General features: G+C 43.5%; 1 protein-coding gene across 2 annotated transcripts in view; it reads left to right on the forward strand.

The window, feature by feature from the left end:
- The window catches only part of LOC106482279 (S-adenosyl-L-methionine-dependent tRNA 4-demethylwyosine synthase TYW1), a 115,791-nt gene extending 99,694 nt beyond the window's left edge, over window positions 1-16,097 (forward strand). For both annotated transcript variants that reach the window (XM_067309616.1, XM_067309617.1), the window contains exon 16: window positions 13,456-16,097. In XM_067309616.1, the coding sequence (XP_067165717.1) occupies window positions 13,456-13,677 (222 nt within the window). In that variant the 3' untranslated portion in view covers window positions 13,678-16,097. The remainder of the gene's footprint in view (window positions 1-13,455) is intronic.
- Window positions 16,098-18,146: the final 2,049 nt, after the last annotated feature.

Consider the following 18,146-nt stretch of genomic DNA (forward strand, 5'->3'; position numbering starts at 1 on the left):
CATCCCTTACACTGCTAGAGCTCTCTGCAGGCCAGGTGTGTTTCAGTAGTGTACGTATGTTTTCTTTTAAACGTAGGTTCCTTTATAAACACAATCAACCCAAATTGAAGTACAAGTGAAATGCCAAAAAATTAATTAATTTTAAAGGAGGCAGGATATGAAAAAATATCAAGTACAATTTGGCATTCGGAGCTCCAAAACAGCTTAAAAGAAAGATAATAAGAAACGTATAATAATGTGCTAGCTAGGCAACTGATGGAGCAGCCACTTATTATGCTAATTGTGATGATTTAGCTCTTTGCATATACTTCCTGTGTGTTTGCTGAAGTCACGTGCTCTCTCCCATCCCTTGCTTAAGTGGGGAGCTGGTTTTAGTGAGCGTTGTTGTATGGCTTTACCTACGAGGTGATTCTGCCCATACTGCAGTACACACAGTGACTAACAGGTTAAAAACCCCACCTATGGATGATGAGAAATATTTTTAATTGGTGCTTGAAAATAATTAGAATCTCGTTGAAAACTTCCAGCGGACAGTTGCAAATTGCAAAGAAAGTACCCCAGGTTTGTTACTTTATGGGAGTAGATATGAAGGGGAAGAAAAAAATGGGATACCTGGCACTATTTTTGTTTTAATTCGCCTTAAAGTTGCTTTATTTACAGTCTAAGGCTCAGATGTTGCCGCTGGCAACTATGCCTGAGCAAATCCTTGAGTACAAAAGCTTCTGTTCCATTCTAAGGTGAAAGGCCCAGGGAAAGAAGGGAAACAGATTTCCACCTAAGGTATTGATGCATAATTTAAGCAACACCATTAGTAACAAGAATAGATTGATACCAGCCCAGGAGGAATTAAACAGCTGCTTTGCTTTCAAAATCCATTAGAAGGGGGCGTCTTTTGGAAACAACCTATACTTGGGTACTAAAATAACTAATAAAACCTAAATTTATTCCTATTACTTTTAATTCTGAATTTCAGGCTCCAGTGGAGAATAAAATTTGTCAGTCTGTGTTATTTGCAGAAAACCCGTGCTGGGGGAGCAATCAAATTAGTGAGTAATTGCAAAATCAAAGGTATCTTTAAAATAAGAAGTTAAGGAGTTGCAGGAAGAGGGTAATAAAAATCATTAACAAATGTGATTTATTTCATTGTGTTCTGCTTGATCTAAGTTTTGAGGTGTTCAAACAAAAATAATACTAATAATTTAAAAAGCCTGTTTTGAAATGCCAGCCTGTACAAAAGAATGTGGAAATGTCAGAGAAATAATGCATCTTGATTATAGCCTCTGCTCCTTGTCTTAAGGAGAATTGTTGATTGGCACCTGCTTACTCGCTGAATAATAGTTTAGGACTTAGGCTCTGAAGTCTTTTAAGGTCAGGGATTTAGGTAGAAAAAGGGATTTAGGTAAAGGAAACTGCAGTTTATATGTCTAGTGGAATTTTCATATCTCAGGCAGTCAAGAGGAGATAGAGAGATAGGATCTGTTGTTTTTTTGAGGTGCTTTAGTGTCTTAAAAATCTGGCATTAGGCTTCCAAGTCTCCCCCCTTTTTTTGAAGTAGGTTCCTGGTGTCGGAATTTCTTTCTAAAATTGAAGACGAGGTGCTTTTGAAAGTGCTCCCTGTAGGACGTAGTGAATCTCAAAAATAAGTGAAATGACTTCCCCTTATCTCGGTGAGCTTTGAGTCTGACTTTCAGGACTGCGCTATTCAGTATGACCTTAAAAAGTCTAATAAATTTAAGCCTCCTATCAAAACGTTTGTTTTCAACAGTTAACTTTCCCAGACCCCTAAAAAATAATCCACAGAAGTCCTGTGTCTCACCCACCCTGGCCTGAAAGCCGTTAGCTGCTGGTATTTCTGCTTTTTTGAGACCGACTGGGTATCAGCTTCTTAAGGATCCCCTGAGCCCCGCAGGCACGGTATGCAAGAGAGGATAGGGAGCCTTGGGTGCAACCCTCCGTTGGGTTGTTGTGTGCTCCCGTGTGTATAAGAACTGATCTGGCTTGTCTTTTCTGTGTCTCCCTCCTGACTTTCTAGTCCCCTTTTTGCAAGCTGATTTTTCTTTCTCCTTGAGATGTGCCAGTGTGTTTTGGCTCCGTCCTCTTTGATTTTTTTTTCTTTAGCAATAGCGCTAAATTCTTGAGTAATTATATTTGCTTTGCAGCAAATGCTATAAACACCAAAGTACAAAAATTGAATTTATTACAGTGCTTTTGAATTAATTGGCCGAGATACTGAGACAGCAACAACTTTATAATTTAACAATAATTCTAGTAACCTTTTCCAGAGAGAGAACTTAGGCAGCTGGTTTTCCTTGGGCTGTAACAATAAATGTATCCTTGAGATGATCGGAACAAGTGGCTAATAAGAGAGAAAGTGCTGCAGATGCCCTGCAGCATTTTTTTGAATGAGAGTGAGCATCCCAGTAATTTCCAGACTAAAACCCTCTGCTCCTCTTTGTTTTATTTGCTTTACACCTATGCTTACCACGCTCTCTGTTGTGTTGAAGCGCTTGCCTGCCAATTATCTTCTATTATGTTGATTTAAATATCCAGCTCGCTTTTGTGAGGGTGTTGTTTTCCAGCCCTGCTCTCCCTGTTGCTTTACAGTCATGAGTCGCTTGTTGGTGCAATTTGTGTTGTGTTCTGCTGCCGTTTCGTGTCCTTAGCTTGTTTGTTAGTATATGGAAGCATCACTGCCTCTTTCCTGTGATACCGGGTTTGATTTCCCTGTCAATTAGGCAAACTTTGGCACAGTGAATAGGCTTGAAATCCCATCCTTTTTTGCCGTTGTGTGCAAGTCTCGTAACAGTGCGCAATGAATGGCTGGTGTCGCAATGAGCTCAGCAAAGTTGCTTTAGTGGTCCTTTTTGCCTTAATAAACAGATACGCATGCCTTTTACAGGGAGGTCTGAGTCCATACCCTGCATCCAAACGTTCTTCAGGATTGTTTGATCTAGACACAGTAATTGTGCCCTGCACCTCCCTTTTCTTCTCTCTCGTGTTATTTCCCGGTTGGATGCCGTCTGGATTAACTCTTGTGTTCTCCAGTGCCGTAGGGTTGCAGTAGACATACAGTGGCACTACAGCAGGCTTCCTCTGCCCTCAGAGGACAAGCCGTAAAATGAAACAAGTCAGCTGCTTTTAGGAAACTCTCTGTAATCATTTGGTCGGTGAGACTTTGTTTTCCTTCCTCTCTGAGGCCACGTGCAGGAGGGTATCGTCCGACAGCCACGCAGCCCTGCCGTCAGTGAGGTTTCCTTCCTTTCACAGTATGGAAGGCTGGTTGGGGAAAAGTAATGTTTTTAAGGGCATGACTCTCCTCCCCTTCCTCTCCTGGAGGAGATGAGAGGAAGACTTCCCTTAGCCAAGAGCTGTCTGGCATTTGCCTATTTGTATGGTTTTTGTCGTTGCCTCGGAAAGACGTGGTACTGAGCTCTTCGGCACCCAAGGCAGATGTGATGGTTTTGAATTCGAATGGATGGGGAGAGATGGTACCTGGCCAAAGGTGCTCATCACTGTCTGTCGATGAAGAAAGGCTTACAGCAAAGGGAATCAGCCTCTTCCTTTCCACTAGGCTTTCCAGCACTGCCTGTGTCTGTGCCTTGGAGGCTCTGATGGAAGGCGAGGGCTTGACCCATGTCCTGATGGTGCCTGCAGAAGGCTCGAGAGGTTGGGTGAAAGACACTGAAGTTGTTCCATGCTGAGCACTTCATCTATATTTAGGGAGGAAAAGGAAGCACTTAACTACCAGCTGCAGATTGACTAACAAGGGTTATATTAGAGAAGAATAGTCCATCACATTTTATTTCCTTCCTGCCCCACAAGTCATTTGGAGAGTGTAGGCCGTCCCTGTGATCCAGCATCCAAGACCCAGGATTTGGATTATGTTCTCTGCTTGCTAGCCGTAACGTTACCTCTGGGTTATCCCATAACTGTGGTAGGGTTATAATACAAGGGGAAAAAAAATTTGGTTTGCTGCTTTTATGTCAGAAAGTTACCAAGCAGGTGCAACACCCCGGTGTTTGCAGCAGACGCAGGGAATGGAGTTACTCCCCATCTGAGGACAGAGTGTTTGAATATCTGAAGTACAGTGTTATTGCAGGCATGAGTATGAAATGTCATGTTTTCAGATGATTTTTTCCATTGTTGCTTTCTAAATAGGAAAGTGGCTCTGCTGTGCTTGATCTGTTAGTTATTAAAAGAAGATCAGAGTTATGCTAAAGTAATCCATTTTTCATCCGTCAGAATTAAAACTGTCTGGATGTAACCCTGGCTTAATTGGCAGATGAGTTGTTCTGTTCTGAAGCCTGTAAGGATTTAAAAAAAATCTTCAATAATGAATCTTTTATTTAGAATAATTCACGCAAGATTAGATTTAATAAATAGAAGCTAATGAGTTACAGAGGAAAGATCCCATGAGTAAAGGGCAATATATAACTAGTGAGGGATGATATAAGCCCAGCATTGCAAGAGTCAGGTTGGTTTTGCTTTGGCATGGGGTTGGGTTTTTTGGTTTCGCTCTCAGAAAATACAACAGCAAATTCCACTTCCAAGCATTCTAGTTGCCAGTTTTGAAAGACGTTTCCTCTGTTTTAACATGGCTGATTGCCAAGGAGCTTTTTATTTAAATCACTGAGTATATAACAACAAAGCTACCTTGTTGTTTGCATCTAAAATTAGATGGCAAATTTTGGCATTGTTAACTGTTTGTAGATCCTGTTTTCTAAGTTGCTGAGGGGTTTAAAGCCATGTCGTTCCCATCATGAAGTGCCGATACACAAGTTTTCATTTAGCCCCCGAGGATATGGGATGTAGTGAAACTCTCGCTCTGCATGCCTGTTACCCTGTTAGATTGTTATAACCTTCCATTCCACAAATTTATGTCTTAATAACTAGCTTAATCATAGTTTCTTCCCCTTAAAGCCTGAAGTCACAATTGGAAATTAAAAGGAAAAGATTTTTAGCTTTTAGCAGGAGATACGACCCTGTTAAGATTAATTTATCTCCCATATTTCTTCCTTTTTTTCCTGAACGACTCCAGTTCACTCGCTTTCACTGTTGAGCCTTAAATAACTGTGAGCCTTAATTAGTTGAGGAACTGTGTGTAATAATTTAATGAATTTGTATGACTTGGAGAGCTTTCTATTGGCAGGTGGTGAAACTAGTCATAACAGTTGCGTAATGTAAGTGCTTTGCACTGCCGTTATATTTGATCTGTTTAATAATACCTTGTGCGAAAGTATAAAAGCTGTTTTGTTTATTGAAACGATTAGCTGTCTGCAGTTTTAAATTGAGGAGCTTGGGACTGAAGCCTTCTTGATCATTTTTCTGATCAAGCCTTTCTTGATCTGTCTTTCCGATGTCAGATATTTTTCTGGGCACAAAAGTGGAGATCGGTGCTACAAAGCCTTTCAGCTACTGTAGCTTTCAGCTACTGTATTGCAAGTAGAAAGTGGTAAATAACTCCTAAATAGCACATTTCATGTAGCATTATTCTGTACTTGCACGTCTCCTATATCAGGTTCACGCATCTCCAGTATCAGGTACCAGCGTTCTTAAAGATTTCTAAGTTAAGCAACCTTGAGAAGTACAGTGGAGAGGGAAGATGTGATTTTATTTTTCAGAAAGGGAATTGTAAAGGTGAAAAGACTTGCGAGCGAGCCATGAGAGTCAGATGAATTCCCCATCCCAGCTTTGCGCACTGCCCCTGTTGCTGTGATATTTAAATTCCTTCTGCCTGTAAGAACCCAGCTGCACTGTCTAGACAGTTCATGACTCTCTTTTGTCCGTCCGTTATAGAAAATCCAGATGTGCGCGTTACCGCACCGAACGTGGGAATCTGGTTCGCAGAGAGATGCTCTGCAAGTTTTGTGCTGCTTTAGGACCGAGGTGCTGCAACAAACCCGGATGCCCTAACAGTGTCCCCTGGTCTCCGTGGCTCATCTGTTTGGTGTCAGTGAAAATGTAGGAGAAAACAGGTGATCGGTCTGAACCTCTGTACTGCCGTATGGCCAGTGGTGGCCAGCTTAAACAGTAGCCGAGACAAATTTAGGTTTGTGATTTGAGACAGGTATCACTGCAGGTTTTAAAGCAATTTGCCTTGTTTTGATGCTGCTGAGTCATTCCACTTGCTGCCAGGGGTGCTAAGGAGAGCGGTATTTTGACTCTGGATATTTTTTTCTCCAAACACTCTTAATGTAAACCACTTAGTGTGCCTCTAGCGTGGAATGAGCGGTCTTCACTGACCCTGTGGGCAGTGGGTTCACCTCACCTGAGATCTGTGATCTTCACAGCTGGCAAGAGTCTGCAGGGATACTCGGGAGCACACAGGCACATTTTTGAGTTTTGAGAACATAAATATGTAAGTTTGGAATTAAAAGAAAGATCTCCTTAAGACCTGTGTGCACAGCCACAGTCCGTCTCCACAGAACGGTGCTTTTTTTTAATGGCAAAAGAATATATTTAAGCTCAGCAGTGAAACAATTTCAAGGAAAGCCACTGAAAACCAGACAGAGGATATCCTGGCTGCTTCCCTAAAGATAATTTAGGATAATTTTTGTGGTGTTCTCAAGAAAGAATATAAATGGGCTTTAGTAATGGTTCATTTTGTTTATCCCTGTGTGTTTTTAAATCTGGGGACAGTGCAAGGACTGTAAGGTTTGCAAGCTCTGAAGGCATTACGTCCTTAAAAAATTATCCTATTTGTGTATAAAATGATTTAGCCATGTTTGCAAAGCATGGCCCTTCCAAAAACCCGGCCGCAGCACTGAAGCGCATCCTGCAGCACTGGGTCACCAAAGCCACAAACAGCAGCTTTGCTATTAGCACTTGGTGGTTTCCCGGTGGCCTGCCAAGAAGGGGAAGCGAAGACAGTGCTGTCTGGTGGCCCTGTCCCTTCGAGCCGTTTCGCGAGAAGGAAGGTGACGGGGAGGGAAGTGCAGCACGCGCGTGTGAGGCCGGGAACGCGCAGCCACTTGGTAAGCTGTCAGTCTGTGTTGCTTGGCCGGGCTTTTTAACACTCATGCAGGGAGAAGACCTAATCATTTCTGAATGTCTCAGAGCAGGGCCAGGGCTTGGTTTTAATTTATTTTTTGGGATGGGAGATAAAAGTACAGACTGGAAAAAAAGAAGTGTTGGACCTGCTGGCCTTAAAAAAAAAGCTCGGTTGCTTATGCTTGCTTTTGCAAAATGCTCTTTTAATGTCTCATGCTATGTGTAAACCAAAATAAATCTTGTTTGAAAAATTTGCCAAAGGCAGGTTTTAAAATGCTGGAAGTTATAACTAGAAAAACTGTTAGAGGATCCATGGGATGCCTGCCAGTTCAGATAGTTCCCTCCTGTATGATGCTAGAGCAGTTTCAGTACGGCTGCATCCATGTCAGTGAAGCATGCACTGTTTTCCTTGCTTATGGCTGATTGATTTTTATGTGGTCTTTAAAACCACATGCTGTATTTAACCATTAAACGCTGTGCATGTGTGGGGAAGAATCCATTTGTTGGACTACTAAATCTTCTGCGTAAAAGAAACGAGCACCCTCAGGTAATTAAAGAGCAACTCTTGCAAGACCTGACTCCCTGCTTCCTCCTCCTGCTCTTCCTTCCACTGTTCGGTGATGTCAGCAGCAGCATCATTTTGCTGGATCACTGGATTTGGCTCATTTTGGGTTATTAATGCCACGTTGCAGCACAGATGACGGAGAGATTCCCGTGTCCCACGGCCCCTCTGGTGCAGCCTCCCTGGCAGCCCCTGTGGGCTGTGAAGGCTCCTCTCTCCTCCCTGGAGAGAACGTGTCCTCCCGGCTCGATATCAGCTCTGCAAGAGTGAGATCGGCCACGGGACCGCAGCAGGCTCTGCTGCTCTGGGATATTTTCTTATTTTGCCTATACTACTTGCTCCTTTCCTGGAAATAAAGGTTGTGTTTGTAAAGAAAGACCAAAGTGAAAGGGTGAAAAGAGGCCTTCTCATTTCAGCGTGTATTTCGCTGAAGAGAATATAACATTATCCTCCTTAGGACAAACTAATTGATTTTTGGCCGACTTCCATTTTTCAGCATTTTTCTCTTCCATATTTTATCCCTTCGTATAAACCCCATGTTTATTTCTCCGCAATTACACTTACCTGTGGGGAATGTAGTGTATAGCACTACTGTATTGCCCCCAACATATGTATAAATTGTCACAAAAAATTATTTATGCAAGTACGTTGGTAAGAAAAGAAATGCGTGGTGTGGCTCTTAACCTTTCTCTCCTTCATTAATGTTGATGGCTTTCTGGGGCGAGAAGCTTCTCTCTGTAGAGTCTAAACAGCTGTGAATGTACTGCAAAAGATCATTTAAAGTCATTTCCAGTTCATATCCACTGTTGTAAATTAAAAGAGAAAAAACAAGTATTAGCAATGGTCTGTTGATGCTCCCAGATATTTTGGGGTCCCCATTTTAATCCTGGTTCCTGATCATCATTGCAGTGTATATGTTTTCCTTCCAAGACCCGCTTTTGGAGGGACTGCCTGTTTCCATGGACAACAAATCTCCAGGCAGATGTTGTGTCCTTTTGCACCGTTTCCACGAGACTGCACCAGGTCTCCTTCCCTCTCTGCTCGGCCGGGACTGTGGCAGCCTCGCCGCAGCCCTGCCCCATGTCCAGGGGCACGGAGCCCGCCCTCAGGGGCACGCTGTCAAAACTTTGAACAGACAAAACACACAAAACGAAGTAGTTGTGTCTTCAGGCCTCGAGGGGTGGCACGTGGGGCCATGCGCTGCGCAAGACGGAGGTGTGCAGGCCATCCTGGAGCAAGCCCGCCCCGAGTCATATGGACCTGACCCAACCGGCGCTGGGGATCTCTTCCCCTGGAGATCTCCTTCCACCGCAGTGGATGCCTTTTGCATATAGTTGCAGCCATTTAATCCTTGATTTATATAGCCAAAGGAGTAGAGAGCATTTCTGCCCTCCTGGCCAAGGCAGGTTGGGCAGTGCCATTCCTGGCAGACAGGCCATTAAGCGGTGACAAACGTCTCCGGTGATGGACGTACAAGGAGTTGCCTGACATCGCACCTCTTTGTGCTTTTCTATACTTGGAGGTCATTACTTGTTCCCCCCTTCTTTTCCCCCTCCTCTCGTTTTAACAGCGCTAACATCTGCTCAGGACAGTGCCCCATGCTCCGGCTGTAGGATCTGCGAAGACTGTCTTGTGCATCCCTCAGCCCTGGTAGCACAGGGGATCTGTGCAAAGCGGTCCATGGTGGGGCCGGGATGCCCAGAGCTAAGGCAGCCCAAGGGAAAGGCATGGGCTGACTCCTGCACGATCCTGCTGGTGGAAGGAAATCCTCAGGAGAGGATGAATTTGTCCTTCCACACAACGCAGACTGGCTTTAGAGCTGACTGGAGGAGCTTTATTGCTTTTTTTTTTTTTTTAATATGATGCTAACTTAAAAAATACGAGGGGAGGGTTTCAACTATTTGTCTTTTGTTGATGTATTTATCACCGTAAAAGACTTAACTAGGTAGTGAAAAATTCAATAAAAAAGCCTAGCTGCATTAGTCTTTGAAATAACATTGATGTTTAGCATTGGCTTGCCTTTTATATGGATGCAGTGAAACTATTTTAAGTCTTAAATCTTTCATTATCTGTGGAATAATCATAAAATTGTTAAAATCCCATCTGTAAATCTATGTGGGCAATATAAGCTGTTCTCCCCCGCCCCATGTTTGTCTGATTTTTATTCCTCAGTGGAAATAATTGGTTTCCATGACGCACCTAAAGGATGGCTCCCATTTCTTCATATTTTATTGTTGTGCTATTGCAGCACTAAAAATATTCAATATTATTTAATCTGTTTCAGCAACATATTCCAGGCAGCTTTCTTTTGGTTGTTCTTATGGGAACGGTATTGTTATATTAGTCTGCAGCAGACGGCTATCGACATTAGTAGCTCCATTGTGTCAGGAGCTGCATGTTCATATGAAGTCAGATAGCTTAAAATCTAGCTTAAATGATCTGGCCAAAGTTTAGGATGCATACAAAGCGATGCAAGTGATTTATACAAGCCTAAAAGGTTGGCTTGGCTGCCACATCTAACACCAGTTGAAAATTCCAGCATCTTGAGATCCAGTGGAGCCAGGAGACCAGGTGATGTTTCCCATCTGTTTGATGTGATTAAACCAAAGCTCCAGAAAGGGAGCATTTTTTTATTCTGAGGAAAACACATGTAAGGCTTTATCTCAGCAGCTTGGGGGAATGAAGGGAAGAGGTGGAAGAGGTGCCTTGCTGACACTAAGTTACCTTTTCTCCGAGTCTCCAGTTGCTTGCTTAGGAATGCAACCTGAAAGCCTGCATGTCTGCAAGCGCTCTGCATTTGTGCCAGCTGTGAGGTGCGCAGATGTGTCAGCTTCAAAATGCTGGCTGAGTTCTCGCTTGCTCTGCTCTGCATTTCCTCTTGTGGGCTGTGAGATGTTTGTTGCCTGACTCCAGTTGATGGGTCCTTTTTGAGAAGGGCTCAGTTTTAGTGCTGCTCATGGTTTGCTTGGCACATGAGTAGCACCCCGGGTCCATGATTCTCAATGTCATTTGCCACAGGCAGTTCTCAAATCTCCCATCCAGTTGTATTGTATGAAACAGGCTGATGTCTTGCATATTTGCCTTTAATGCAGTGCCTTCTGATTTGGGGGAAGGTGTGGGTCAGCATTTATTGGAGGAGTCAGATTGCTTGCCTTACAGAGCTTTTAAAAGCACAGTCTGCTTCCAAAAGTGCTCCGTAATATTTGTGACCAAAATGGCCCATGTGAGGCTGGTGTGGGAGATTTTCATTTCTATTCTCTTCTGCCATTAGCCTTGTCAAAGTTCACTATCTCCAAGGAAGAACTGCTAGTGCAGTGAAATACAGCTATAGTATGGTATGGGGAAAAAAAACCCAAAAAACCGTTTGCTTCAAAAAAGAGAGAAAACCTCTAATCATGTCCCAGAAACTCATTTCAGAATTTCATCTCTGTACAAGACAGCTTTTACCCTCAGCTGGACAGTGATGGTGTTTACTGATGTCAAAGCTGCTGCGAATGATGAAAACACCGGCATCAATGCTAGCCCATTCGTGAGATGATTGTTTTTTCACCCACACATTCCCTGTTAAACTGACTGCTAGTGGAACTGAATCACTGTTGAATGGCTTGATAGTACAGTGATCTGAAAAGCGCTTGTTTGTCTAGGAACAGTTCTAAGTATCTCCTGCTGGTAACAATACACTGTTATCATGCTGTTTCTGGCTTTAAAAGTCCAGAGAGGCTGATATCTAGGATGCTGTTTGGCTTGCAGGTAACGATTGCAATCCATATCTTTGTTTCAGCTAGTCCGGAAGCCTGGGGGCAGCAGTATCTATTAGGACTTTGTGTTATCACTAGCCACTGCTGACCACAGGGTTTAAGACTTGTTGCAAGCTCCCCCTCCCCTCTTAAGATAAGAGTATCCTGGTGGTTTTCAAGAAAACAGGATTTATTGAATTACCTGTTCAGTTCGGCTCATGTCTCAACCATTTCTTTGGTCTTTATGTGCTATGTTTCTCTTAGTTCACCTCAAGTCTATCTAGGGATCCATCCTTGCATTGTGTGAGCATATACAAGTCAGTGTGAGTGAACCAAATTTTGGGGGAGGTATGTGTGAGGCATTGTATGAATTTGCGCAAGTGTCTTCCTGGTATCTGTAGTCATTGGTTGTGTCTCATGACATTCCCAGGCAAGCACTGGGGGTGGAAAGAAAGTGGGAGGAAGAACAGAGAGGAGAAGCTGAGGAGGAACGTGTGGACAGATATGAGCCCCAAGCCACTGTTAGCCCCGGAGCACCACTGCCTTCCTGCAGCATTTATTGCTGGTTATTGCTGGACTGCAGCATCCGGAGGCACTGGTAAAGACTGTGACCTTGTGTTAGGAGCTGTACAGAGGCTTAGTAAGAGATGGTCCTTGTGCTGAAAAGCTTTGAGTCTCAGAGACTTAGAGTCTTGCAGATTGCAAGAGCAGGATGAGCGCTAGCTGACTTAGCCAAAGTCATCTGGCACCTCCATACACATGGAAACGGACGTTCATATCTCCTGAGCCTGGGTCCTGGGTCCTCTTCATGAGGCATGCCTGCTTTACAGGCAATAATGTTGTCTCCTCTGACATTGCTTTACTTGCCAGCCAAGTGCACCAGAACGGATGCATTGCCTTGTTTAAGCATGGCCTCCACATTAGCATTTTAAGAATGAGCATCGGGTGAGCTTATTTATGGCAAGAATCATTCCCTACTATTAATGACTCTGCAGTCTCACATCTCCTGTCTGTGCAGAGGACTCCTCCCACAAGAATTTGCTGTAATTACATAGGCAGCAATAGATTAACATTAGCAATGTTTGATTCAAAATTTTGCGAGTGTCAGCAGTTCTTCCGACCAAAAAAGCTTTTAGCTCTTGGGCAGAAAGTCAAGTGCCATTTAAATGCATAGCCATCAGGTTTTTGAAAAAACAGGGAACCAGTATGTTTTCCCTCTTTTTTTGGATGAAGTGCATAATAAGCTCTTAGCTCAGATAAATCCTAATTGAGGAGTCAGTCAAGGCTGTTGCTAAATTAGCAGAGCAGGTCTGTTAGACAAATGCAGCTTCAATGTGTCAAAATAAGCAACTCTTATAATTCTCACAGTGAAAGAGAGGATTCATGTCAAACTTTTCTCTCTTTTCCCCAGTCCCAAACACAGCCCTCTTGCCCCTTTAAAAGGTCACTTAAATCCATTTCTTGCAAGCATGTGGTTCCATTAGTGCTCCCATAGCATTTCACCAGGCTGTGCCTGTCCTTGAGTTGGTATCACAGACTCCTAACAGGGACCTCAGGTGACACTGGAAAGATGCCCTTCATTGAGGAATACCTGGGTATTGCTCCCTAATTTACAGGTCTCCTCTAGGGCTCTTACAGCTCTCCAAACCAAGGTCTTTCAGGTATGAAAGGGCTTCGGGATACAACATGAAAGTATTCGTCCTGGCAAAGTGGCGCCGAAATGGTAGTCAGACTTGGAGCAGAACATGCTCTCTTTGAACGGTCAGACAAAGCAGCTAACAATCAAACTTTCATTAAGATTATCTGCTGGTAGATAGCACTGCTAAATGACTAGAGCTGTAAGAAAAATGGCCATCCTGTGTCTGTGTGTGTTCTGTCAAACCTCATGGATTAAGTGTGGATTAGAAACAGTAAGTTCCTGGTATTGTCCGCCTGAAGTTTTTCTTTTTTTCTTTTTTTTTTTTCTTTTTTCTATTCAGCAGTTAGCTTAGCTTCCGGATCACTTTACCTCAGACCTTAATGTGGCTAGAAAATTAAAAAGGACTAAGTTGGGTAACCAATATAATATGTGCCCAACTTCAGCAGCTTGTCTTAGCATAAATTAGGTATTTGGTACTCTTTATTGCTCCCCGGCACAGCAACATATTTCTTTCTGTTCTTTTCTAGTTCAAGATCAATGGAGAATGGTGCACCTGGATCAATTACGATCTCTTCCAGGAGCTGGTGCGAGACTACGAAAGGAGCAGAGGATCAAAGACTTTCACGGCAGCAGATTACATGGCCAAAACTCCCCACTGGGCACTATTTGGGTCCAGAGAAAGGGGTTTTGATCCCTTGGACATAAGATACCAGCGAAAGAACAAAACAAAAGACATCTCTGGGTGTTGATGTTGATAAGGGGTTCTCTGAACTCCGAGCTGGCTAATGAATTTGGGTTTCCATTTGGATAGTCTAACACTGATATCAAATCTATTCACCTAAATTTCCTGACATTTGATACTGAAAAGGAGAGTAAAACCTTTGTTTAACACTTCCTTCCTGTTTTTAGTGCTTCTTGGATGAAAATATTTATGATGCTTTTCATCCTGTATAAATGGTGCATGTGAGCAATCCATCCTAACTGGCAGAGTAATAAGGGAGAAAGTATTTGTGATCTTTGCAGTTTAGTGAGTTTGGGGTTGGATTTGGAGAGGAGGCTGTTCCTTTTATTTCTGTGCTCTGTTGCAAAAAGAGCCCAGCATGTGTTTGTGCCCAGTTCTGCAGTTTAATGTTCAGCGTCCATAAGGATAAGTGCGAAGGGAATTTAAACATCTAGTGCTGGTTTGATCTGTGCAGATGGAACCACAGACGGATCTAGATCTAGAAGCCTGAGCCCTACTGAAAGTATCGTTGTACTGACAATAACAAAGATTTATGTGTTTTAAACACTCGTGCCAGTTGCTATAAAGACCCTTTCCTTCCCACCCCCAATAAACTGAAGCTTGGGAAATTACAAAAGTAATAGCACCCCTAGTAATACTGTGTACAACTTCTGATATCTGTCCAAATATTCTCCAACTTCATGGTTTTGGCAATGAATATTTTCTGAGTAGCTTTATTCCACTCCCCCAGCAGTCCTAAACAAAACATATTTCTTTAGAGCCACATTAGACTCTCAACTGTGTGTGCCGATATGTTGGCTTGTGAGGGTGTGCTGTGTGAGAGCCAGCATCTTCAGTGTGAAGATGGCTGTGGCTTGAAACTGGAGTCCTTGGGCAGACTGGCATGTGTTTCATATACTTCCTCAAAAGGCACCCTCCCTGTTTGAGAAGAAGAATTCTTGATCTGATGCATTCTGAAACAATTAAGAGTAAGGTAAAAATGTAAGTGCTCTGACCACCTTCTAGTCTGGCTTAAGGAAAGCGCAGAAGGTGTTAAGATGCGACACTTCGTTGCATCTCAAATTGAATGCCACCTGCAGTTTCCATTTTTGGTTGAGAAATAGCTGTTGTCACCCAATTCCTTTGTTCCACCTGTGCAAGTAAACTGCATCATTGCTGCTTGTGATAGAGGAATTAATCTGATGTAAATGAAAACTGAATCCTGCCCTGGTCATTTGTTTCAAGAAACTGGCTCTTTTATCTCTGCGCAAGGTCAAATGACACATCTCCAGATGTTTCTGTGAAATGACACCTCTCCAGATGTTTCTGTCAAAGACACAGGGTCTGGCATTGCATTCTGTTGTTTGGAGGTACTGTATTCTTGCTGAAAAACTGTTTTTAAATGAGAGGGGTGTGGGTTGTTTACTGTTGTGAAAATCATCCCTTTCACATCCCAGCAGCCTTTGCCTTTCTGTTTATGACACATCCATAGTGGTTAACTGCTGCAGTCTCAGTGTGTGCTCTCGCTAACAAGTTACAAAGAACCAGTGTGAAAATACCAAGGGCAGATCCTCAGCTGAGTGTACTCGGAAAGTGCCATTGAAGTCAAACTGTGTGTTCAATTTCCAAATGACTGAAAGCCGAAAACTTTACTGTTTCCCTGCTGACTTCTTCTACGTCTCTGCCAAAGTTTTCGCAGCCTCTGCAGCCAGCCAGGCAGGAGAGGTCCTGTGAACTCTCCTCCTCCGCTTCTGTGCGAAGTCAACGTTTTGGGGTGAATGGACCTGCAATTTGGGAGGGCAGCAGGCAGTGGAGTGCTCTCCTGTTTCTTCCATCTGCTGCCGTTTGGACAACACGTTCCAGCTAAAGCACGAAACATCTTCAACAACTGCATCAAGCGCTGGACAAGGATCTGACCAAGCCATGGGCTGGCTGCAGAAGTAGTAGCTTGAATTTACACGCAGAGGTGTCAGCTGGTGATAAGAAGAAAATGCAGTCACACTCGAGCTTTTTTGTTTTCCCATTAAACTCCGGGAGCACAGATCAAATGTGTTTGGTTTTGGTTAAATGATAAAATCTGAGGCTTTGTATGAGGTGTCTAAAGCAGAGCTATGCTTACCTCTTTTTTACTGATATCCACATCTCTCAGATGTGTTCTCTCAGGTTCTTGGAGTGTGTCATAGTGTTATATGGCAGGTATTGCGATTTATTACTTTGTTTGAGCAGCTGGTGTTATTTTAAAAATTAGCAATAATTCTGCCTTAAGAGTTGGGTCCATAAGAACTTGCAGACTGCAATTCGTAGAGCTCACAGCATTATAATTGAGTGCATTCCTGAGATTGTAACATTTTAAAGAAACTCATTTCTCAAGTTGTAAGGAGTGATTATAAAAAAACAAGGAAAATAAAGTAATTTTCACTAGGGCATCTCCAGTGAGTCATTGCTATATGAGACATGAGTGACTTTATAAAAGGGGATGCTGATAGGATTTTAATGAGATCAAAAGCACAAACATTGCAGAATATTGTCTTTTTTTCTTATAATGTGTGAAATGGAAGGGAGAGCACCCATGTGTCCTTGGGATTGTGAGGGCTTGACTAATGTGAGAGCTGCTCCCATATGTCGTTTGTCTGGCTTTTCTCCTCAAAGCACTGAATTTATCTCATGCAGCAGAGGTTGGAGGTGGTGAAAAGAAATTGCCACACTTCCGTAGGTCAATGCCAAGCGGGACACAGGCAGCACCAGCAAGCCCTGGAGGGGAGGTACATTTTCAGGACATCTGTCTGTCTGCTTCCAGAGGCAAAGTTTTTTCTGCTCAGCCACGTGGATGCCTGCAGGCAAACGCCTCAGTGAAGCCCCCATGGACTTGCCCCCTGTGTGACCAGGGACAGCGGCTGGCGTGGTTTCTGACAAGCCTCGTGTTCACCATGTCCCAGCTGAACCAGTGCGATGCTTGCTGAGGAAGAGAAGCTGTACCTTTTTCAGGTATCTTCATGCTACGAGTGCCCTGGGTTTTTGTGTTCTGAATGAAACATTTGTGTTCAGTGAACAGTGGAGGAAAGACATCAGCTTATTAAGGCATTGAAAACTCAGGTTTGGTTCAGCAGTGGGCAGCTGTCTTCAAGCAAGGTTTCTGAAATGACATTTTCTTCCCTTTCCCAATGATATTTTCAAAAAATATCTTCTAAATCCTCATGGGAGGGCTGTCTCAGGGGTTTGGCTGTCCTTAACAAACTGGCTGCAGAAAGGATGCTCTCCTCAAAAGCGGTCTGAGTAAAGTATATTGGGTGGGACGCAGTTACCTAAACACAGATTTGTAGTAGGTGCGGAGACTTCTCCAGCCAGCCTCCAGCTCTGCTCTGCAAGACTCCTGTAAGACTTGGTTCATATCTGCCAGCCCAGGCAATTGTGCACTACTAGATGCACGTTTAGGTAATGATCTCCCCTATTTTCCAGTCAACTATAGGGTTTTAGTTCTTGCTCCTCCAGGTGACCTCTCATAAAGGCAGAGCATGGTGGGACCTTCCTACAGCCAGTTCCTGGGGAAGGGAAGTTGTTTATGTAATCAGAAGTAAAGGACAAGAAGAATTCTGCTGCCTCTTACTTAGCAAATAGTGAATCATCATGAAGAAATTTTCTGCATACCACCCTCACTTGTCACTTTGTAGACCCTTTTCAGCCCAATCCCAAGGCCTTTTCAATCCCACGACTTTGCAGGCAGCATGAGCTGCCTTTTAAACAACCCGCTGCTCTTACCAACAACCCTTGTGAGGAGGGACAGCTCAAGGGACATGTCTCTAAACCACCAACCTCCACTGGTCCCTGTGGGCTTTGTGCTGGCCTCCATGTCCATGCAGAAGAGAAGGGGGGAATGAAGCTGTCTTGAATTAGGGCAGGTTTATGCATTGTTCATAAGCACAGTGCTGAAAAAACATTTCTCATTTCCTTATAAAGCCCAACCGAGGTTGTTAACAAGACTCATGTCCTACCTAAATTTCTGTGGAACTCATGTTAACCCCAGAGCATCAGTTGTGTGCAAGTGCAGCAAGTGGTGTTTTAGACCGGGATGTTTGGCATGCCCCATGATTCACCGTACTCCCCTCGACGGATGCTGGCTGTTTTGTGGCTATTCCTCCTTCCTGAACCAGATACCTCTCTCCTTCACACATGTCCCTGAATTCAGAGAGATTAAAAAGTCATAAATCACCACAGCATTCACTGCAACCAGTTGCTCATTGGCAGTGAGCCCAGTCAGCACTAGGCAATGCTCTGGGAGAATTTCCTCCCAGCTCCTGCATTGGAGGCATCCTTGGGGTTGGGCTGTATTTCAATGCGGACGGCATGCTGCCCTCGAAGGCTGCCATGGTAATTAGGCACTTAATGTAAAAGCTCCCTAAAATTCTAGTGCTGGACCATGTTTTCCCGTGGAAATCCTAGGGGAGCCCTAAAGAAAACTCCACATGCTCTTTCTCTGTAACTTTAGGGACATCAACAATA

This window comes from Apteryx mantelli, chromosome 22 (assembly GCF_036417845.1).
Source record: "Apteryx mantelli isolate bAptMan1 chromosome 22, bAptMan1.hap1, whole genome shotgun sequence".
In the NCBI taxonomy this organism is placed as follows: domain Eukaryota; kingdom Metazoa; phylum Chordata; class Aves; order Apterygiformes; family Apterygidae; genus Apteryx; species Apteryx mantelli.